The 23230-nt window shown below is 50.0% G+C and overlaps 2 protein-coding genes across 2 annotated transcripts in view; both read left to right on the forward strand.

Annotated features, from left to right (window-relative positions):
- LOC124794844 (proline-rich protein 36-like) overlaps positions 1-6822 on the forward strand; it is a 45976-nt gene extending 39154 nt beyond the window's left edge. Inside the window, exons 3-7 of the mRNA XM_047258508.1 lie at positions 4372-4653; positions 4712-5611; positions 5732-5968; positions 6072-6308; positions 6412-6822. Coding sequence (XP_047114464.1) covers positions 4372-4653; positions 4712-5611; positions 5732-5968; positions 6072-6308; positions 6412-6822 — 2067 coding nt within the window. The remainder of the gene's footprint in view (positions 1-4371; positions 4654-4711; positions 5612-5731; positions 5969-6071; positions 6309-6411) is intronic.
- Positions 6823-6884: 62 nt separating this feature from the next.
- Positions 6885-11009, forward strand: LOC124794845 (proline-rich protein 36-like). Its single transcript, XM_047258509.1, has 8 exons — positions 6885-7498; positions 7688-7924; positions 8028-8858; positions 9217-9453; positions 9557-9793; positions 9895-10131; positions 10222-10429; positions 10488-11009. Exons 1-8 carry the CDS (start codon positions 6885-6887, stop codon positions 11007-11009), a joined length of 3123 nt encoding a protein of 1040 aa, XP_047114465.1.
- The last annotated feature ends 12221 nt before the right edge of the window (positions 11010-23230 follow it).

The raw sequence follows: 23230 nt of genomic DNA on the forward strand, positions 1-23230 counted from the left end.
CAACGAACGTGTGACGTCACACTAGTCGGCTTCGTCCGCCACACTTCGCGAACGCTCGGCTCCGAGCAGGACCACGACAAATCAATATTTAACTGGAAAAAGTACCAACTAAAGGTTGCATGCAGTTAAACATGGAGCCAAGAATTATTAAATTCGCCTGAAATAGTTACTCGCTCCCCGCGGGAGACGGCTGCTGGCGTTCGTTTAAGTTTTGCAGTGTGACGCGCTGGCGCATGCGCCACGGCCTGCCTCTCTCGCGGGCTTCGGTTTTGAAGAAACAGCGGCAGCTGAATCGGCTGGCTGTGAGTAACGATTTTTAACGACGTGTCGTTTTTCGGCGGTACTCACCACTGGAGGCGTTGCAGCTCCTCTTGCGCCGCAGGGCAGCAGCAAGGATTTATCGCTTGCGCATTACCTTAGCGCATCCGCTTTCGTATTTTCGCTGCTTATAAAGGTTCCGTCGTCCACAGTTTGAATCATTTACAGCACGAGCGGTTTAGCTTTGCTCACCCGATGATGGCGGCCAGGTGGACAGCGGAAATATCATGTGCAGGTGACAGTTTGATCGGCTACAGACCCGACGGTTTCCTGATATATTAGTGCCCCTCTCTCCCAATAAATGTTCCTTATACCTGACATTGAAAGATCTGATCTGTATTAGTGGATTTTCGAAAAATATCGAACGAAAGTCTGTCGGTGCCTATGGCAATACTAAGGTCCAAGTCATTTAGCTGCCTAACTTGTCAGACAAAAATATTGTAGAAAATATGATAGTATATCTTAAAATAGGTTTTGATAGCTTGATGCTTCTCGACAAACGAGGGTCGCTCAAGATGTATGTAATATTTTTGAGAAACGTGCAGTTAAAAACCTCTTTCATCATGATTTTGATAAAAAATTGATTTAAAGTACCAGTATCGAGCTACAAGAAAACAATACCCTTGCAATGAAACCTGACAAAAGTAATGCCATAATTGTTGCTAATCAGAAGGAGACTGTGTCTAAAACATTACAATTTTTTGAAGAGAACCATGTTTCGGAGCTAGATGAAGATCAGATCCCCACGATACAAAAAGAAATTAGACTTGCCAATAAGAGCGCTATGTATCTGCTAAAACTCTGTGATACGAGACAACTTATTAATATGAATCTACAGGCCCTGAAATTGCGTTCCCAGTTAAAGGTACTTAAAATTTGGCATCCTGTACGTCCGATTGTTAACAGTATGAACAGTGCATATCATGAGTTACGAAGGTTTCTTCACGATAAAATAAAAAAAAATCTTTTGTTTTTCGAAATAATTATTTCGTCGTTTAATTCTCAAAATATAGTTAGTAAAATCAAAGATTTTTAGTGTGATTAGGATACTCAATTGTTTTCACTAGATATTACGAACCTATATGCTAATGTATCCGTTCAAACAACTACAGATATCGTTGAAAAAAATCCTACGTACTTTTAAAAAAGGTATTTCTGATGAGCAAATCACTTACATTATTCGTTTGCTAAGAATAGTAGTAAAATACAACTATTTTGTTTTCATTGACAAACTGTACCATCAGCCTGACGGCCAGGCATCTTAGCCAATAATTTCATTAATTTGCTGGGAGAAAAATTCTTCAATAATTTTTCAACTGCTGTTCTGGGTATTTTGTCATGTTCTCGGTACGTAGTCGACATTTTGATCATACACGGTACTTCCCAGGAAGGTATTGAGCATCTGTTTGGGACTTTTATTAGTCTTCATGAAAAAATCAGCTTCAGTTGTGAATTAGAAAATTACGATCGTCATCTTCATTACAAGGACCTCAGTATTGTCGTAGACAACGACAGACTTTCCTTCGATATTTTTCTAAAAGCCACTAATACAAATCAGTAGTTCAGTGCATCCACATTCCCATAAGAAAGTATTTTTCCATTCAGGCTTTCATCGTGTAGTTTCTATACCTTTGTCACCAGACAAGCTTAATGGTGAGATGAATTTAACAAAAACTATTGCAGTTAATAACATTTGTGATCTCTCGTTAGTTGAGAACATCTTCAAAGTTAAAATTGACGCTCCTTCAGGCATCAGTGCTGTTTCTGATATCAAATAGAAAAATTTTCGATTCCATTTTTAGGCCCTATTTCTTACAGAATTCGTCGTCTCGGATGCATATGGATGCAAAAGTAGCCCTTTCTACTATTTGCAGAAGAAACCTTATTGACAATCTCAAGTCCAAAAATGCTCCTATACACACTTCAGCAGTTTATAATACCACGTGTAATTGATGTCCTGTTTATTATATAGGACAAACTGGAAGATCTTTCAGTGCCAGGTATAAGGAAAATTCATTGGGAAATGGTACGTTTGCTGATCATCTGTTAGTTTCTGTGCACAAACCGAAAAGTGTTGAAGAAATTTCCATTAAACGTAGAGAAAAGAAAGGTCAGGGGCTCGACGTGGAGATTTTCCAAGCATATTTCTTAGCACCATGGCCTCATCCTCAGCGAACAGTTACAATTACGTAAAAAATTTGTTTCAATGGCTTTAATCTACTACTCGCGGATTTTGATTCCTTTATGTTCTACTATGTTTTTCCTGCTTCTACTTCTGAAACATATTTTCCTTCAGATCTAACATAGATGTGTACTACCAAGGCTTCCTTCATGCAAATGCTTCAGACTGCGCAGCTATTTGTGTAAATATTCTACAATATTCTGTACTTTACGTACTGTACATTTCAGTGAAGACTAATAGATGGCTCTTAATTGTACTTCACTTACTTTGCTATTCTGTATTTTCAAGAATACATTAAGCTCTCATCCAACAGTTAACTGGAGCGACTTTTCGATTTAAAACTCGCTATTGTTCAATTGATGGAGGAAAAAGTAGTGCAGAAATCAAAATTATAACATCCGGAACGGATTGCAGACTTGGAATTTTAAATGGATTTGATTGAATACTGTCCACAGTAAGACAACGCAAGGTAACTTTTTTTCTCATTTGATGAGGATGCATTTAAAAAGAAAATCGCACTATAGAAGGGACATATTCCGACAAAGAGAGTCTACTTTCCTACCTTCACTGGCATTAAAGAAAGTGCGAGGTTTGAAGAATTCATTGTGGCCTCGAAAGAATTACAAGGATAGTTTTACAAAGATTTTGAGGACATTGTCAGTCTTACGTCTGTTTCCGTCCTGTTTACGAGATCGTTTGCCGTTTCAGTCGAAAGCGCCCCTGTGCATTTGCCAGTGTAACTGATGGCCCTGCAAGGAATAAAGATGTAGATTCTTAATAACGTTAGTTTAAAAAATTGTAAGAGTTTTAACATAAATCATTCGGAGCCATTACTTTTCAGCAAGCCCTCTTATGGCTAGGGGAGAAACAGATGCCAACTACAGGAAAATTTAAGAGACCTTCGGAGGAAAAGAGAAGGAGTTGTATGCGTATCAAGAGCTCAAAGCTACTAAGCAGAGGACAAAGTAAAAGATGGGAGGAATTTACAGAGTAGCTACACTGGGAGCGTTTTGAACACAGCTGTCTTTCAGCAGCTATATATAAGTTTCAATGGAGAAATAACAGAGCCAGCCGGTAGTAAAACATTGTTTAATACACTTACTTAGGTTTCGACACCTCTAAGATGTCTTCATAAGAACGAAAATTTAAAAGCCTGTAAAATAATACATAAAAAAATAAGTTTGACAGAAACATTAATCAAGATGAAAAATGTCATAACAAAGAAAGGTTACTTACATAAAGTCACATTGCGAGAAGGCAATAGTCAAAGATTAGACCAGACATGTCCATGTCAAAAATTATAAACGTGCCAGCCTTTGGTACGTACGCCTCACAAGGAACAGCGTCAGACTGATCGGCCCAGTGGCTTACATTGCTGCTACGAAGACGACATACAAGTTGCGCCACCTATCAGGTGCGGGCAGTGGTGTATGCCCATCTGAGATATTGTAACAGAAACAATCGAATTAACAACAGTTAACTATAAAAGTCGTGCCCCTTGACTTTGCAGTAATATATGAAGTCTCCATACTCTTCGCTCAGTTCCATTCAAAACGGTTGGGTTTTCCTGCAGCGTGTTGGGAAAGAAGGAAGATTGCGTTTAAAGTCCTGTCGACATCGAGGTCACTAGAGACGGGGCGCAAGCTCGGATTGTGTCGAGGATGGGGAACGAAACCGACCGTGCCCTTTCAAAGGAACCATCCCGGCATTTGCCTGGAGTGATGTAGGGAAATCACGGAAAACCCGCAGCCGGTGGACAGACCACCACGCCACCTCGCTAGGTGTGGTAAGGTGCTGCGTTGTCGGTGTTTCCGTATCTCTGTCGACCTGCTGCATGTCACTGTTACTCCTCTGTGTGCGAGTCTTCCCAGGGCGGCCGCCGACCCCCAGTCGCTCCCGTATCTCTGTCGACCCGCTGCACGTCGCTGCTACTCCTCTGTGAGCGAGCCTTCCCAGGGCGGCCGCCGACCCTCAGTTGCTCCCGTATCTCTGTCGACCCGCTGCATGTCACTGTTACTCCTCTGTGTGCGAGTCTTCCCAGGGCGGCCGCCGACCCCCAGTCGCTCCCGTATCTCTGTCGACCTGCTGCACGTCGCTGCTACTCCTCTGTGAGCGAGCCTTCCCAGGGCGGCCGCCGACCCCCAGTTGCTCCCGTATCTCTGTCGACCCGCTGCATGTCACTGTTACTCCTCTGTGTGCGAGTCTTCCCAGGGCGGCCGCCGACCCCCAGTCGCTCCCGTATCTGTGTTGACCCACTGCACGTCGCCGCTACTCCTCTGTGTGCAAGACTTCCAAGGGGAGCCGCCGACCCCCAGTCGCTCCCGTATCTCTGTCGACCCGCTGCACGTCACTGCTACTCCTCTGTGTGCGAGCCTTCCCAGGGCGGCCGCTGACCCCCAGTCGCTCCCGTATCTGTGTCGACCTGCTGCACGTCGCTGCTACTCCTCTGTGAGCGAGCCTTCCCAGGGCGGCCGCCGACCCCCAGTTGCTCCCGTATCTCTGTCGACCCGCTGCATGTCACTGTTACTCCTCTGTGTGCGAGTCTTCCCAGGGCGGCCGCCGACCCCCAGTCGCTCCCGTATCTCTGTCGACCTGCTGCACGTCGCTGCTACTCCTCTGTCAGCGAGCCTTCCCAGGGCGGCCGCCGACCCCCAGTTGCTCCCGTATCTCTGTCGACCCGCTGCATGTCACTGTTACTCCTCTGTGTGCGAGTCTTCTCAGGGCGGCCGCCGACCCCCAGAGGCTCCCGTATCTCTGTCGACCTGCTGCACGTCGCTGCTACTCCTCTGTGAGCGAGCCTTCCCAGGGCGGCCGCCGACCCCCAGTTGCTCCCGTATCTCTGTCGACCCGCTGCATGTCACTGTTACTCCTCTGTGTGCGAGTCTTCTCAGGGCGGCCGCTGACCCCCAGTCGCTCCCGTATCTGTGTCGACCTGCTGCACGTCGCTGCTACTCCTCTGTGAGCGAGCCTTCCCAGGGCGGCCGCCGACCCCCAGTTGCTCCCGTATCTCTGTCGACCCGCTGCATGTCACTGTTACTCCTCTGTGTGCGAGTCTTCCCAGGGCGGCCGCCGACCCCAAGTCGCTCCCGTATCTCTGTCGACCTGCTGCACGTCGCTGCTACTCCTCTGTGAGCGAGCCTTCCCAGGGCGGCCGCCGACCCCCAGTTGCTCCCGTATCTCTGTCGACCCGCTGCATGTCACTGTTACTCCTCTGTGTGCGAGTCTTCCCAGGGCGGCCGCCGACCCCCAGTCGCTCCCGTATCTGTGTTGACCCACTGCACGTCGCCGCTACTCCTCTGTGTGCAAGACTTCCAAGGGGAGCCGCCGACCCCCAGTCGCTCCCGTATCTCTGTCGACCCGCTGCACGTCACTGCTACTCCTCTGTGTGCGAGCCTTCTCAGGGCGGCCGCTGACCCCCAGTCGCTCCCGTATCTGTGTCGACCCGCTGCACGTCGCTGCTACTCCTCTGTGAGAGAGCCTTCCCAGGGCGGCCGCCGACCCCCAGTTGCTCCCGTATCTCTGTCGACCCGCTGCATGTCACTGTTACTCCTCTGTGTGCGAGTCTTCCCAGGGCGGCCGCCGACCCCCAGTCGCTCCCGTATCTGTGTTGACCCACTGCACGTCGCCGCTACTCCTCTGTGTGCAAGACTTCCAAGGGGAGCCGCCGACCCCCAGTCGCTCCCGTATCTCTGTCGACCCGCTGCACGTCGCTGCTACTCCTCTGTGTGCGAGCCTTCTCAGGGCGGCCGCTGACCCCCAGTCGCTCCCGTATCTGTGTCGACCTGCTGCACGTCGCTGCTACTCCTCTGTGAGCGAGCCTTCCCAGGGTGGCCGCCGACCCCCAGTTGCTCCCGTATCTCTGTCGACCCGCTGCATGTCACTGTTACTCCTCTGTGTGCGAGTCTTCCCAGGGCGGCCGCCGACCCCCAGTCGCTCCCGTATCTGTGTTGACCCACTGCACGTCGCCGCTACTCCTCTGTGTGCAAGACTTCCAAGGGGAGCCGCTGACCCCCAGTCGCTCCCGTATCTCTGTCGACCCGCTGCACGTCGCTGCTACTCCTCTGTGTGCGAGCCTTCTCAGGGCGGCCGCTGACCCCCAGTCGCTCCCGTATCTCTGTCGACCTGCTGCACGTCGCTGCTACTCCTCTGTGAGCGAGCCTTCCCAGGGCGGCCGCCGACCCCCAGTTGCTCCCGTATCTCTGTCGACCCGCTGCACGTCGCTGCTACTCCTCTGTGTGCGAGCCTTCTCAGGGCGGCCGCCGACCCCCAGTCGCTCCCGTATCTGTGTCGACCTGCTGCACGTCGCTGCTACTCCTCTGTGAGCGAGCCTTCCCATGGCGGCCGCCGACCCCCAGTTGCTCCCGTATCTCTGTCGACCCGCTGCATGTCACTGTTACTCCTCTGTGAGCGAGCCTTCCCAGGGCGGCCGCCGACCCCCAGTCGCTCCCGTATCTCTGTCGACCCGCTGCACGTCGCTGCTACTCCTCTTTGTGCGAGCCTTCCCAGGGCGGCCGCCGACCCCCAGTTGCTCCCGTATCTCTGTCGACCCGCTGCACGTCGCTGCTACTCCTCTGTGAGCGAGCCTTCCCAGGGCGGCCGCCGACCCCCAGTTGCTCCCGTATCTCTGTCGACCCGCTGCACGTCGCTGCTACTCCTCTGTCTGCGAGCCTTCCCAGGGCGGCCGCCGACCCCCAGTTGCTCCCGTATCTCTGTCGACCCGCTGCACGTCACTGCTACTCCTCTGTGTGCGAGCCTTCTCAGGGCGGCCGCTGACCCCCAGTCGCTCCCGTATCTGTGTCGACCTGCTGCACGTCGCTGCTACTCCTCTGTGAGCGAGCCTTCCCAGGGCGGCCGCCGACCCCCAGTTGCTCCCGTATCTCTGTCGACCCGCTGCATGTCACTGTTACTCCTCTGTGAGCGAGCCTTCCCAGGGCGGCCGCCGACCCCCAGTCGCTCCCGTATCTCTGTCGACCTGCTGCACGTCGCTGCTACTCCTCTGTGAGCGAGCCTTCCCAGGGCGGCCGCCGACCCCCAGTTGCTCCCGTATCTCTGTCGACCCGCTGCACGTCGCTGCTACTCCTCTGTGAGCGAGAACTTCCCAGGGCGGCCGCCGACCCCCAGTTGCTCCCGTATCTCTGTCGACCCGCTGCACGTCGCTGCTACTCCTCTTTGTGCGAGCCTTCCCAGGGCGGCCGCCGACCCCCAGTTGCTCCCGTATCTCTGTCGACCCGCTGCATGTCACTGTTACTCCTCTGTGAGCGAGCCTTCCCAGGGCGGCCGCCGACCCCCAGTTGCTCCCGTATCTCTGTCGACCCGCTGCATGTCACTGTTACTCCTCTGTGAGCGAGCCTTCCCAGGGCGGCCGCCGACCCCCAGTCGCTCCCGTATCTGTGTCGACCTGCTGCACGTCGCTGCTACTCCTCTGTGAGCGAGCGTTCCCAGGGCGGCCGCCGACCCCCAGTTGCTCCCGTATCTCTGTCGACCCGCTGCATGTCACTGTTACTCCTCTGTGAGCGAGCCTTCCCAGGGCGGCCGCCGACCCCCAGTCGCTCCCGTATCTCTGTCGACCTGCTGCACGTCGCTGCTACTCCTCTGTGAGCGAGCCTTCCCAGGGCGGCCGCCGACCCCAGTCGCTCCCGTATCTCTGTCGACCTGCTGCACGTCGCTGCTACTCCTCTGTGAACGAGCCTTCCCAGGGCGGCCGCCGACCCCCAGTTGCTCCCGTATCTCTGTCGACCCGCTGCACGTCGCTGCTACTCCTCTGTGAGCGAGCCTTCCCAGGGCGGCCGCCGACCCCCAGTTGCTCCCGTATCTCTGTCGACCCGCTGCACGTCGCTGCTACTCCTCTGTGTGCGAGCCTTCTCAGGGCGGCCGCTGACCCCCAGTCGCTCCCGTATCTCTGTCGACCTGCTGCACGTCGCTGCTACTCCTCTGTGAGCGAGCCTTCCCAGGGCGGCCGCCGACCCCCAGTCGCTCCCGTATCTGTGTTGACCCACTGCACATCGCCGCTACTCCTCTGTGTGCAAGACTTCCAAGGGGAGCCGCTGACCCCCAGTCGCTCCCGTATCTCTGTCGACCCGCTGCACGTCGCTGCTACTCCTCTGTGTGCGAGCCTTCCCAGGGCGGCCGCCGACCCCCAGTCGCTCCCGTATCTCTGTCGACCTGCTGCACGTCGCTGCTACTCCTCTGTGAGCGAGCCTTCCCAGGGCGGCCGCCGACCCCCAGTTGCTCCCGTATCTCTGTCGACCTGCTGCACGTCGCTGCTACTCCTCTGTGTGCGAGCCTTCCCAGGGCGGCCGCCGACCCCCAGTCGCTCCCGTATCTCTGTCGACCTGCTGCACGTCGCTGCTACTCCTCTGTGAGCGAGCCTTCCCAGGGCGGCCGCCGACCCCCAGTTGCTCCCGTATCTCTGTCGACCCGCTGCACGTCGCTGCTACTCCTCTGTGTGCGAGCCTTCTCAGCTCGGCCGCCGACCCCCAGTCGCTCCCGTATCTGTGTCGACCTGCTGCACGTCGCTGCTACTCCTCTGTGAGCGAGCCTTCCCAGGGCGGCCGCTGACCCCCAGTCGCTCCCGTATCTCTGTCGACCTGCTGCACGTCGCTGCTACTCCTCTGTGAGCGAGCCTTCCCAGGGCGGCCGCCGACCCCCAGTCACTCCCGTATCTCTGTCGACCCGCTGCACGTCTCTGCTACTCCTCTTTGTGCGAGCCTTCCCAGGGCGGCCGCCGACCCCCAGTTGCTCCCGTATCTCTGTCGACCTGCTGCACGTCGCTGCTACTCCTCTGTGAGCGAGCCTTCCCAGGGCGGCCGCCGACCCCCAGTTGCTCCCGTATCTCTGTCGACCCGCTGCACGTCGCTGCTACTCCTCTGTGTGCGAGCCTTCTCAGGGCGGCCGCCGACCCGCAGTCGCTCCCGTATCTGTGTCGACCTGCTGCACGTCGTTGCTACTCCTCTGTGAGCGAGCCTTCCCAGGGCGGCCGCTGACCCCCAGTCGCTCCCGTATCTCTGTCGACCTGCTGCACGTCGCTGCTACTCCTCTGTGAGCGAGCCTTCCCAGGGCGGCCGCCGACCCCCAGTTGCTCCCGTATCTCTGTCGACCCGCTGCACGTCGCTGCTACTCCTCTGTGTGCGAGCCTTCTCAGGGCGGCCGCCGACCCCCAGTCGCTCCCGTATCTGTGTCGACCTGCTGCACGTCGCTGCTACTCCTCTGTGAGCGAGCCTTCCCAGGGCGGCCGCTGACCCCCAGTCGCTCCCGTATCTCTGTCGACCTGCTGCACGTCGCTGCTACTCCTCTGTGAGCGAGCCTTCCCAGGGCGGCCGCCGACCCCCAGTCGCTCCCGTATCTGTGTCGACGCTGCATGTCGCTGCTACTCCTCTGTGTGCGAGCCTTCTCAGGGCGGCCGCCGACCCCCAGTCGCTCCCGTATCTCTGTCGACCTGCTGCACGTCGCTGCTTCTCCTCTGTGAGCGAGCCTTCCCAGGGCGGCCGCCGACCCCCAGTTGCTCCCGTATCTCTGTCGACCCGCTGCACGTCGCTGCTACTCCTCTGTGTGCGAGCCTTCTCAGGGCGGCCGCCGACCCCCAGTCGCTCCCGTATCTGTGTCGACCTGCTGCACGTCGCTGCTACTCCTCTGTGAGCGAGCCTTCCCAGGGCGGCCGCTGACCCCCAGTCGCTCCCGTATCTCTGTCGACCTGCTGCACGTCGCTGCTACTCCTCTGTGAGCGAGCCTTCCCAGGGCGGCCGCCGACCCCCAGTCGCTCCCGTATCTGTGTCGACGCTGCACGTCGCTGCTACTCCTCTGTGTGCGAGCCTTCTCAGGGCGGCCGCCGACCCCCAGTCGCTCCCGTATCTGTGTCGACCTGCTGCACGTCGCTGCTACTCCTCTGTGAGCGAGCCTTCCCAGGGCGGCCGCCGACCCCCAGTTGCTCCCGTATCTCTGTCGACCCGCTGCATGTCACTGTTACTCCTCTGTGTGCGAGTCTTCCCAGGGCGGCCGCCGACCCCCAGTCGCTCCCGTATCTGTGTTGACCCACTGCACGTCGCCGCTACTCCTCTGTGTGCAAGACTTCCAAGGGGAGCCGCTGACCCCCAGTCGCTCCCGTATCTCTGTCGACCCGCTGCACGTCGCTGCTACTCCTCTGTGTGCGAGCCTTCTCAGGGCGGCCGCCGACCCCCAGTCGCTCCCGTATCTGTGTCGACCTGCTGCACGTCGCTGCTACTCCTCTGTGAGCGAGCCTTCCCAGGGCGGCCGCCGACCCCCAGTTGCTCCCGTATCTCTGTCGACCCGCTGCATGTCACTGTTACTCCTCTGTGTGCGAGTCTTCCCAGGGCGGCCGCCGACCCCCAGTCGCTCCCGTATCTGTGTTGACCCACTGCACGTCGCCGCTACTCCTCTGTGTGCAAGACTTCCAAGGGGAGCCGCTGACCCCCAGTCGCTCCCGTATCTGTGTCGACCCGCTGCACGTCGCTGCTACTCCTCTGTGTGCGAGCCTTCTCAGGGCGGCCGCTGACCCCCAGTCGCTCCCGTATCTGTGTCGACCTGCTGCACGTCGCTGCTACTCCTCTGTGAGCGAGCCTTCCCAGGGCGGCCGCCGACCCCCAGTTGCTCCCGTATCTCTGTCGACCCGCTGCATGTCACTGTTACTCCTCTGTGTGCGAGTCTTCCCAGGGCGGCCGCCGACCCCCAGTCGCTCCCGTATCTGTGTTGACCCACTGCATGTCGCCGCTACTCCTCTGTGTGCAAGACTTCCAAGGGGAGCCGCTGACCCCCAGTCGCTCCCGTATCTCTGTCGACCCGCTGCACGTCGCTGCTACTCCTCTGTGTGCGAGCCTTTTCATTGCGGCCGCTGACCCCCAGTCGCTCCCGTATCTGTGTCGACCTGCTGCACGTCGCTGCTACTCCTCTGTGAGCGAGCCTTCCCAGGGCGGCCGCCGACCCCCAGTTGCTCCCGTATCTCTGTCGACCCGCTGCATGTCACTGTTACTCCTCTGTGTGCGAGTCTTCCCAGGGCGGCCGCCGACCCCCAGTCGCTCCCGTATCTGTGTTGACCCACTGCACGTCGCCGCTACTCCTCTGTGTGCAAGACTTCCAAGGGGAGCCGCCGACCCCCAGTCGCTCCCGTATCTGTGTCGACCCGCTGCACGTCGCCGCTGCTCCTCTGTGTGCGGGCCTTCCCAGGGCGGCCGCCGACCCCCAGTCGCTCCCGTATCTGTGTCGACCCACTGCACGTCGCCGCTGCTCCTCTGTGTGCGAGCCTTCCCAGGGCGGCCGCCGACCCCCAATCGCTCCCGTATCTGTGTCGACCCGCTGCACGCCGCTGCTACTCCTCTGTGTGCGATTCTTCCCTGGGCGGCCGCCGACCCCCAGTTGCTCCCATATCTCGTTCGACACGCTGCATGTCGCTGCTACTATTCTGTGTGCGAGCCTTCCGAGGGCGGCCACCGACCCCCAGTCGCTCCCTTATCTGTGTCGGCCCGCTGCACGTCGCTGCTACTCCTCTGTGTGCGAGCCTTCACAGGGCGGCCGCCAACCCCCAGTCGCTCCCGTATCTGTGTCAACCCGAAGCACGTCGCTGCTACTCCTCTGTGTACGAGCCTGTTGAAGGAGTTGTTTGCTGTTGAAGGAGTTGTACAACAGTGTGTGAACGGCACCAACACCTTTGCATCCCCCATACAACAGAAGCCTCTCACATACCAGTTAGTCACAGCAGTACGCCCTATCCTTATACCTTTCAGTATGCGATTTAATTTCTTCGTAGGGACAGATACCTTATTTTAGAAGCCGGTAAACAAGTGTAACAGGTTCTCACAATATCGTGCGCCTCATAAACCCCACAAATTCGCGCATTCCCACCTCCATAGTGGATTTCTCATAAATTATGATCCCAAACACAGAAACATAACAATGTTTTCTTGTCTTTCGGCAGTCGAAATAAATTTGGCGATTCCCTACAGATCTCATATTTCTGTCTAATGAAACTTCTATATTGCCGAAAACAATTGCTATGTCCTGTGTCATGATGGGCGCTAGGTCCTACAATCTAACCTTGACGAGGTAAACCACCTACTTCTTGAGTGTATGAGGTCAAAACGGCCACTGGATTAGTTTATGATCTATTCATTTTGACCAACAGAGCAGCAGGTAGAGTATTAAAATATTGCCCCGTTTCAGGGGCAAAGGCTAATGTCTGATATAAAAGACGATAATACTGTATCTGCCTTATAGAGTAACTCCCTCACCGTGATTATTGCAATAGCTCACAGAAAACCCTCCCACCAACTAGAGAACAGATGACCAACGTCGCGTTTTATCATCAATGGCAGTACACAAATGGACGCCTCCAGCTTGCGTAGTCTAAGCCCCCAGCTCGCTCGTCTCGTTGTTTAGTGACATCACGTTCATCTGTGAATAATAAACAAACTGTGGGGAGTTGTTTCTCCACCAACTTGTTCGTGTAGGCTTGTAGATGAAATTTTGCAAATTAGCTTGGTATCCTGAAAGCAGCCAGTTATTGCTGCTCGCACAACAACATGAAACATGGTCGCCAAGGGAGCTATGATTTGTTTCTGGTTTCATGTGTCGTACGAGTAACCATTAGCCAATAACCCTGTAATTTTGATCCAAAAGCCAGAAGAACACATTATTTCAGCCTTTTCATACTTAGTTGCAAATGCATCAGGATCCTAGTGGCATGAAAGATTTTCTGCCATTTTCAGTTAACGCAAAGCAGCCAACAGATGAGACAACAGAAAATCGTTCTAGGGTAATCAGTACCGCGCAATCGTGGTTTCTGGTGGTTTCGGCGCATTTGTTCGTCATGTAGTGGGGAAACGTGCTCCGACATCAACTACTTTGCCGTTAAAGTGACGAATCACTATCAGTGGTTGTGGATTTATACGTAGAGTACCGGCTCAGCTTTTATGACTGAGTGTTCTCCTTTCACTCTGAAAATTAAGTGAACAGCAAAGGTAAAGGAGAATATCGCATGAAGTGAAGACCAAATCTTCCGTCTTTCCAATTCAACATTCAAAACATAGCGCAAATAAGCGACACAGGACTTTCCAAAAACTAACAAATAACAACAGCAATAATAACATTATAGTAATAAGTAATTAAGTTTGGCACATTCCAATATTTTGATGATTATAGAAAGTTGCCTGTTCAGTATACAGAAAAACTGCAGTGCGAACTGAAGGATTTTCGTAAGACGGCGTTACTGAATTTCATTGTGGTCGTTTTCAGCTGCATTAGAGAAGGAACAATACAAATGACTTCACATATGTTACTTTTCCAGCGTTATTCCACCCTGTGGTGAAAGCTGAATCTGCATCAACAAACAAAAGCGATATCACAGAGCTAGGGAAGCGCAGATGCGTAGAATATTCTCTCACTACTGAAGTAGGGGTTATGAGCGAACGTTAGTGTTAAGGACATTGACGTCATAGCATGCTGAGTCATTGTTTCGTGACGGCGCTATCCCATGTGAAACTGAATGTGAATCAAAATGCAACACGTATTAATTGATACTACTGGCCATGAGAATTCAGAATAGTGGAAAAATATTGCAATGAACGGGCTGTTCATTCAAATAACTATTGGTCAGTAAGCTTCAGAATAGTGAGAAACGTATTGCAATAAACTGATTTTTAAACTTATCGTAACACATAGAACTGGAACAGTGACGTATTTCAGTTGACAGCAGAAAATACTCTGAGAATATCTACAGATTTAACATCTCAAAATTACCTGACGTTGTCAGCGTTGTAGGAGGTGATCTTTAAATACAGTGTTGCAGTCTTGTTATGAGAACTTTTTATTTGCGAGGTCGGAAGGAAGGACATACCGTTTACTTGTTTCGGCCGGTTAATTGGCCATCTTCAGATCACGTAACAGAAAATGGTGTCTACATCGACTATTTAAGCAAGACGCTATCACACAGTCGTGTTTATAGTTTCAAAGTCAAAAATTGTGGTTTTGAATCTTCGAGTTTGGAATTGGAAATGTGACTGTGACAAAGCGTCATGCTTCGGTAGTCTATGTAGCAACTACCTTCTGTTATGTGATATGAAGGTGGCCATTTTACTTGTTGAAACTAGAAATCGATGTATCCTTCCCTGCGATCTTGGCAAACAAATATTACTGTTGAGAAGACAACAACATTACATATAACACGCTTACCACAAAAATTAATTCCGTTGTAATTTTAATCGGATTTACACCACAACAGTTAAAATTTACGTTCATTGAATCAGATTATTCAGTTTTATGCTGTCTTCAAGAGACGTCCTTTGAAAATTACCTGTTTTAGTATTTTACAAACAGCAATAAAAGACTTACTTCCAGCGTGAGAAATACTTGATCGTGTCATTCATTATGCAAAATTGTTATTTACGACATAAAGCGCGTAAATAGTTCATCATTTATATGAAAGACCATACTCGTCACGTAAAGGTCGTGCCTACACAGGCTGTGTTGAACCGTATAATTTACGTTACGATACTTACGTAATTCAAACTGAACACGCAACTAAGATCTACCAGCATGCACTACGGCTAAAAAATTTTAGAAGTCTGGCGACAATATCGGGCAGCACCTGGAGTGTCTGCTGACGTGTCAGCAGTGGGGCCGCATATCGTAACCACCACGACTCCGCCAACACTCGCAACCGTGACAATGAGATTGCTTCCAAAATAAGTCTCTAAAAGAGACCAAGGGCTGTGAGGAAATTATTTGGCAAGTCTATTTATCGTTCTGGTTTTGCTCTATTTATGAACCCATTTTTTTTATTAAAATCGAGCTGATCAGTAATATCTGCAGACTTTTTTGCTAGTTTTGAACATGTCTAACACTTCAGGGGTTGAGATCAAGCAGTTTTGTTTATTTGTTAGTACCAAGGCTTCTTCACAACACCTCTACACCGAAGATAAAACGGGGAATTTATTCACACAACAGAATATTAATTTGCATTCAGTATCACAATTTATGATAAACGCTTAGTCGAACTGCGGAGGACAGCTGTGGGGGTGCAGAAAAATGTGATAACCTGTCACTCTTATCACCTCCACAACGGGGTGTCAGTCGCTTGTAGAATATACACACATCAAAAAAAGTTTTTCATCACCTAGCTTCCGAGAGTTCCGGAACCTGTACAGAAAACTGGAATAGAGATCAACATAAACATCATTTCCGCCCTTTTTATTGCTGTTGAAAACATCACGTTGTATGTTGTACTATCATACGGCGAGACGTTCACAGGTGGTGGTCCGAGTTGCTGTACACACCGGTACCTGTAATACCCTGTAGCACGTCCTCTTGTACTGATGCGTGCCTGCATTCGTGGTGGCACACTATCCACAAGTTCATCAAGGCACTCTTGGTCCAGATTGTCCCACTCCTCAACGTTGGTCCAGATTGTCCCACTCCTCAACGGCGATTCGGCGTAGATCCCTCAGAGTGGTTGGTGGTCACGTCGTCCATAAACAGCCCTTCTCAATCAATCCCATGAATGATCGATACGGTTCATGCCTGGAGAACATGCTGGCCAGTCTAGCCGAGCGATGTCGTTATCATGAAGGAAGTCATTCACGGGCTGTGCAGAATGGGGGCGCAAATTGTCTTCCATGAAGACGAATGCCTCGCCAATATGCTGCCGATATCGCTGCACGTCGGTGGGAGGATGGCATGCATGTACCGTACTGCCGTTACGGCGCCTTCCATGACCACCAGAGGCGTACGTCGGCCCCACATAATGCCACCTCCAAAACAGCACGGAACCTCCACTTTGCTGCAATCGTTGTACAGAGTGTCTAAGGCGTTCAGCCTGTCCAGGTTGCTTCAAAACACGTCTCTGACGATTGTCTGGTTGAAAGCATAAGCGACACTCATCGGTGAAGAGAACGTGATGCCAATCCTGAGCGGTCCATTTGGCATGTTGTTGGGCCCATCTGTACTGCGCTGTATGGTGTCGTGGTTGCAAAGATGGAACTCGCCATGGACGTCGTGAGTGAAGTTGCACATTGAATCGTAACACGACGTCCTGTGGCTGCACGAAAAGCATTATTCAACATGGTGGCGTTGCTGTCAGTTTTCCTCTGAGCTATAATCCGTACGTAGCGGTGATCCATTGCAATAGTAGCCCTTGCGCGGCCTGATCGAGGCACGTCACCGACAGTTCCTGTCTCTCTGTATCTCCTCCGTGTTCGAAAAACATCGCTTCGGTACACTCCGAGGCGCCTGGACACTTCCCTTGTTGAGAGCCCTTCCTGGCACAAAGTAACGATGCGGATGCGATCGAACCGCGATATTAACCGTCTAGGCATGGTTGAACTACAGACAACACGAGCTGTGTACCTCCTTCCCGGTGGAATGACTGGAAGTGATTGGCTGTCGGACCCCCTCCGTCTAATAGGTGAGCAATTCATGCATGGCTGTTTACGTCTTTGGTTAGGTTTAATGACATCTCTGAACAGTCAAAGAGACTGTATCTGTGGTACAATATCCACAGTCAACGTCTATCTTCAGGAGTTCTGGGAAACGGGATGACGCAAAACTTCTTTTGATGTATGTATTCAATCGTCTACAGAAAGGTGTGAGCACACGGCATACTGCTGTGATTAACAAGCACGAGTCATAAGTCACACAGGAACCGTGCCACCAGTACGTACTAACTGAAAATTAGCGTCTCAACGACAGTCCTCTTGTCAAAAATTGGTTCACGCGTTTTGGACACAGTCTACCTCGTGCAGTCCATCACGGACTCTGTGACGGCCGCGGTAATGGACAAACTGCAAGAGTCTGTCGGGCGCAACAGCACCGAAATCCAGTCTTTTAAAAAGTCCCTGGCCGCACAAGAGAAAAAAGCCGGCGACCTAGAAGCTAAACTGTCTGCGGCCACCGACGAAATTGAGCAGTATCAGCGAAGGAACAGCTTGCGCTTGTTCGGGGTAGCTGAAAAAGATCGTGAAAACACCGACGACCTGGCCATTAGCCTCGTGCGTGAGAAACTTCCGCGTGCAGATCGACGTGGCCGATATTGACAGAAGCCACCGTGTTGGGCGCAGGATACCAGGTGCCACGAAACCCAGGCCCATAATAATTAAATTTGTGTCATACCGGAAAAGAGCTGAAGTGTTTGCTCAGAAAAGAAAAGTCGCCAAGAGTGGGGTTACCCTGAGGGAAGATCTGACGCGCTAAAGACTAAAAGTTTTGAACGCTGCGATCCCACAGTTCGGCCTTCAAAATGTATGGATGCAGGATGGCAGGATCGTAGTCAAGACGGAAGGAGGGAGGAAAACGGTGACGAACCTGTTCGAACTGAAAGACTGAGCGAAATCTCGCGAGACACAAAGTCTCATATTGTACTCTCTCTAATAGAAGTTAATTTTTATTCTTTCTTTTCATTTTTTAACGTAAATATTGCTTCGTTATTTCTATAAGTACCATTAGTACTCTATTTAAAATCAGTCAATTGTTTCACATAAATATTGCTTCTTTATTTGTCTATCATAAGTGCTCATGTATATTCATATTGCCAGTCAAACGGGAATTAACATTCTCCATTAACAGGAATCTCCTTTAGCCTTTCTATATCTGTTATCTTCATCCTCGTCACTACCACTACTACTACTATTATCTTTTTCGTAACCACTACTGCCACTTTCCATCTTTCTTTTCGCTCCCTTCTCCGACACCTCTAGCCTGTCTTCCACCTTTAGCCCACAGACGCTCCAGTCAGCCACGACCTTGGGCACACCTGTAAATATGTCTTCCCCCGCGAAATCCAGCTTTTGTCCCTCTTCCGGCCAGCAGGTAGACGGAGCGCGCTCGGTCCTACAGGTGGCCACAGTGGGACGGACCGGTTCCGGCGGCGGGCTCTTTGTGGCCCATGCGAACGCGCAGTCGCTAACGGCTCACTTCGACGAGTTCTGTGACCTGTTCTGCCAATCGCTGTTCCATATTATCCTCATCTCTGAAACTTGGTTGAAACCAAACACTTCTTCTGACGCTATCCGAATCACTGGTTACTCTCTCCTAAGGGGAGATCGTGAAACACGACGCGAGGGTGGTGTGGGTGTCTATGTTCGCTGTGATCTGACACCTACTGTACTATGCACATCGGATGCAAAGGGCGAAGGAGAAGCAGAGTTCTTGTTTTTCGAAATAAATACATCAAATCAGAAACTGCTAATCGGAGTAATCTATAAACCTCCAAACGTCGGTGCCATGTCCTCCTTTCAGTCTGCCCTGTCCTCGCTCGTGACACAGTATGAACACATAATCATTATGGGCGACACAAACATCGACTTACAGTTAAAATCTCCCTCTGCAGAAAAACTAAGGAGACTGTTCCACTCCAACGATATGAGTTTAACACCGCTGGACCCAACTCATCACACAGCCATACACTAATAGATATAATAGCAACAAAGCGACCACATAAAATAATTCGCGTCAATCAGACATCCGCTCCGGGACTCTCTGCTCATGACGTGATGTTCTTAAATTACTCAATGCATACCGCCAAAGAAAAATCTCACCTGGTAACCTACAGAAGCCTAAAAAATGTTAACCATGACGCTCTTCAAAAGGATTGCTCAGACATCCCTTGGCATGATATAAGCAATGAACCGACTTTAGATGGAAAAATTCGGGAATTATGTCGCAAAATTATTGCACTGTATGATAAACATGCTCCTCAACGCACTGTCAAGGTAAAGAGAGCTCCCGCTCCGTGGCTCACCACTGCATTACGCCAGTTAATGAACAAACGTGATGCTGCACATAGGGCCTTCAAGCGTAACCCGAGGCGTACGGAGCTTATAGGAAACTCCGAAACAGAACCAAGCAAAGCCGTGAGGAATGCCAAAATCAGACATGGCCGCTCTGTCGTATGCGGCATATCAAAACCTGCTGCACTGTGGATAAAGCTGCGCAGTTTCGGTATAGGGAAGCGTCTGCGTCTGCAGAAGAATTAAACGATTTCTTCTCAACAGCTGTAAACTGCCACGCAGCGACAAATTACCGGCCCCAAGATATCAATCTCTCGAGAGACAAGTTCTTCCTAAAACATGTCACTACCGGCACAGTACACAAGGCAAATGTGAGAATCTCTTCCGAGGCGGTAGGAAATGATGGAGTGAGCATTGGCATGATTAAGAACGTCGTAGACACTATTATTCCAGTTATCACAGACATCTTCAACCTGTCTCTTGTCAGTAGTACATATCCTATTGAGTGGAAGCAAAGTTTAATTCAACCTATACCCAAGACTGACAACCCTAAGTCGCCAGGTGACTACAGGCCGATCAGCATACTTCCTGCAATATCTAAAGCCCTAGAATACATCGTCCATGAACAGCTGACGGATTACCTCAAAACTCATAACATCCACGACAAATATCAGTCAGGCTTTCGAAAGCACCATAGTACAGCAACTGCATTAATCAAAGTAACTGATGACATTAAACACGCTGTGGACAGACGTGAAGCTACCATCCTAACACTGCTTGGCTTTAGCAAGGCTTTTGATACAGTTGACTTTGATATATTACTAATTAAAATGAAGCAGCTGAATTTCTCAAACAGCCCAATACACTGGTTCGACAGCTACCTCAAAAACAGAAGTCAACAAGTCATTTGTGGGTTGGAAAAGTCATCCTGGAAAAACGTGCGTTCTGGAGTTCCCCAAGGCTCCGTCCTTGGTCCATTACTCTTCTCACTGTACATTAATGATATTTCTTCAGTGATCCACTCCTGCAACTACCATCTATATGCCGACGACATCCAACTGTACATAAGTGCGAGCCGCAAGAGCATTGCTGACGCAGTAGCGAGTATGAACGCAGATCTTTGCTCTGTTTCTCGATGGGCACAGAACCTAGGTCTGAAACTAAATCCCAAGAAATCCCAGGTCATATTTACATCTCATCCAAAGTTAATCAGCCGGTACTTTCGCGAAACAGTCCCTCAAATACTCCTCAATGGCACCCAACTACCATACCAAAAAACAGTAAAAGACCTTGGAATAATCTTGGATGAACACCTAAACTGGGAAGAACAAACAGTCACAGCTTGCCGGAAATTGCTCTCCTCCCTACATACAATTAAAAAATTTAGAAAAATATTTCCAACCCATGTTAAACATAAATTAGTCCAAACACTAGTCTTGCCTAATCTTTACTACTGTGATGTAGTTCAACAAGGCACAAATAGTGAAAATTCGAGATACCTCGAGCTAGTGATGAATGCTTGTGTTAGATACGTATGCAACATACGGTTGTATGATCATATCAGTCCTTCATACTCCCAGCTAGGTTGGATACGCCCACATAAGGCACGCGATCTCCACACGATGTGCTTACTTCATCGATTTCTTAGCCACTGGTGCCCCCAATACTTATCTTCTCACATTAAACACCTATCATCATTCCACAACCGCAATACCAGATCGGATACGTCTAGCATCTTGGCTGTACCTTTACATAACACAAAATCTTTCTCCGTGTCATTCTCCATCTCAGCCATACGACTATGGAACGCGCTCCCCTATGATCTGCGTCTTATCCAGAACCACTCAACATTCAAGAGGGAATTCAAAACTTACATATTATGGACGGTATAGCCACCATTGTTGTGTCCCTCTCATCTCTTTCTTTCTCCTCTCCATCATAGCTTCGAATTTTACCATTCTATTTCTCTTCCTGTAACCTATCCACCTCTTCTACATTTCTTTCACCCCATTCTATCGTCTTTTGTCTCTGCTCGATGAGAATAACTCACAAGCTGCAAGAACATAACGAGAAAATTCCCAACTAGCAATAGGACTGACATTCATAAAAGAAAAATATGTTTACTTTCATACACATAGTCATTACTATTATTATTATTATTATTCTTGATTGTTATAATTATTTTTTGATTGTTATAATTATCCTTGTACTACTGTTATAATCTCTCTTTTTTTCTTTAACATTAATACTGTTTAACACGTTATATGTCCTTAATGTTCTGTACAAACTGAAATTCGTTCAATCTGAGTATGCCTGGTTAGGTGTAAGATCTTGCCAGGTAAAATAAATGCATAAATAAGTAAATAAATAAAACAGTCTAGATTGTTTAATACGACGTACAGCGATTAAAGAGACATATTGATGTAGAAAAATAATTGTGCATTTTTCAAAACAAGACTTTTACTGCGTCTCACCATTATCCCCACTAATATAATACACTTCTCCCAACAAAGAACTATTTTTTTTATACCTTGAGCCACTTTCCAACAAATCTTTGTTACATGCTTTGTCTTTTGGTCTCTGTTTCAGAATAGTGAGCCGAAGTTTCATTACACGCAAAAATCTTATCTAGAAAAGGGCCAAATTCTCTTTCATAGCATTCTTTTAATTCTGTACACTGTGAGCCTTCATTCCTTGTGACAGAGCGAGGTGGCGCAGTGGTTAGCACACTGGACTCGCATTTGGGAGGACGACGGTTCAATCCCGCGTCCAGCCATCCTGATTTAGGTTTTCCGTGATTTCCCTAAATCGCTCCAGGCAAATGCCGGGATTGTTCCTTTGAAAGGGCACGGCCGACTTCCTTCCCCGTCCTTCCCTAATCCAATGAGACCGATGACCTCGCTGTCTGGTCTTCCCCACACAACCCAACCCCCAAACCCCATTCCTTGTGTTGTTACATTAATTCTTTTTATTCGTCAACTGTTCTCAGCACACAACGAAAGTCAATAAAGTAAACAGACTTTTTCATTTCTACATCAATGTTTCTCTTTAATTATTGATGTCCCTTGTATACGCCATTATCCACCATCTCTTTTCGGTTACTGCCGTCATCAAAGCAAAAAATTTTGCTTGCAGTCCTTTTAAACGATGTTGTGAAGATAGGCTACGGCCGAAACACGTTAACAGAAAATTTTTTAACAATAAGTAGACCGTTATCATTAGCTACTGGCTAAAGTAGTGAAGACAGACGTACTGAGTATTAACTGCTGTAACATGGAACTGATGTATCGATGCCATTCACACATTTTTGAGGAAATGTGAGTAATAGTCTGGTAGACAACGAACGCTGTTTATGAATCCTGGTATTTTAACATAACACATGTACAGCCTCTGGATAGTCTGTACAAATTCTGGCACTGTCTGGCCATCCATACCATCCCAATCGTATCCTCAGAGATTGCAGGGGATCACACATATGAATATTCTAATAACGAACAGGCTAAAACAGAAATAAAATAATGACAGCTACGAAGAGGAAGTCTATCCCTTTCATTTTCTCCTGCCCTTAATGTGTGTTGTATGTGTCACACGCAACCCGAAAAATAACAAGTCCATCAGATGCAGAAAAATTTCTATGTCCGAAAGCAGGAATTCTAAATAATTCACACATGTGAACTAGCGGCTATTTCACCATTCATCCGATAAAACTTTCTCCTAACACAGCCTCATCGATTCCAACGTCGTCCGAACCTAGACGCCCCACCAAAATGATGCTGTTTACCCGGGAAACCTCTGTCAAGCGCCTCTGAAGTCAGTTGAACTACTGAACGTGAAAATTGCTGAAATTCTTAATTTTAACCTTTTATACGCATTGTTACATCAGATCACACGGAAATTTTCGAGAAATATTGTGCTTATCAGTTTTCCTTTTTCTGTCATAGTTTATTTATATACAATAATTTCTATGGTTTTCCTCAGTTTTAGAAATTTTTCGGACTCTCAT

This window comes from Schistocerca piceifrons, chromosome 4, assembly GCF_021461385.2.
Source record: "Schistocerca piceifrons isolate TAMUIC-IGC-003096 chromosome 4, iqSchPice1.1, whole genome shotgun sequence".
In the NCBI taxonomy this organism is placed as follows: Eukaryota; Metazoa; Arthropoda; class Insecta; order Orthoptera; family Acrididae; genus Schistocerca; species Schistocerca piceifrons.

What these genes read in the sequence shown, in the direction of transcription:
- LOC124794845 (XM_047258509.1), top strand. Translation starts at nt 6,885, where the DNA reads ATGTCACTGTTACTCCTCTGTGAGCGAGCCTTCCCAGGGCGGCCGCCG. An exon ending in CACGTCGCTGCTACTCCTCT is followed by an intron (nt 7,925 to 8,027) that starts GTGAGCGAGCGT and finishes GAGCCTTCCCAG; the next exon opens with GGCGGCCGCCGACCCCCAGT. An exon ending in CACGTCGCTGCTACTCCTCT is followed by an intron (nt 9,794 to 9,894) that starts GTGAGCGAGCCT and finishes GAGCCTTCTCAG; the next exon opens with GGCGGCCGCCGACCCCCAGT.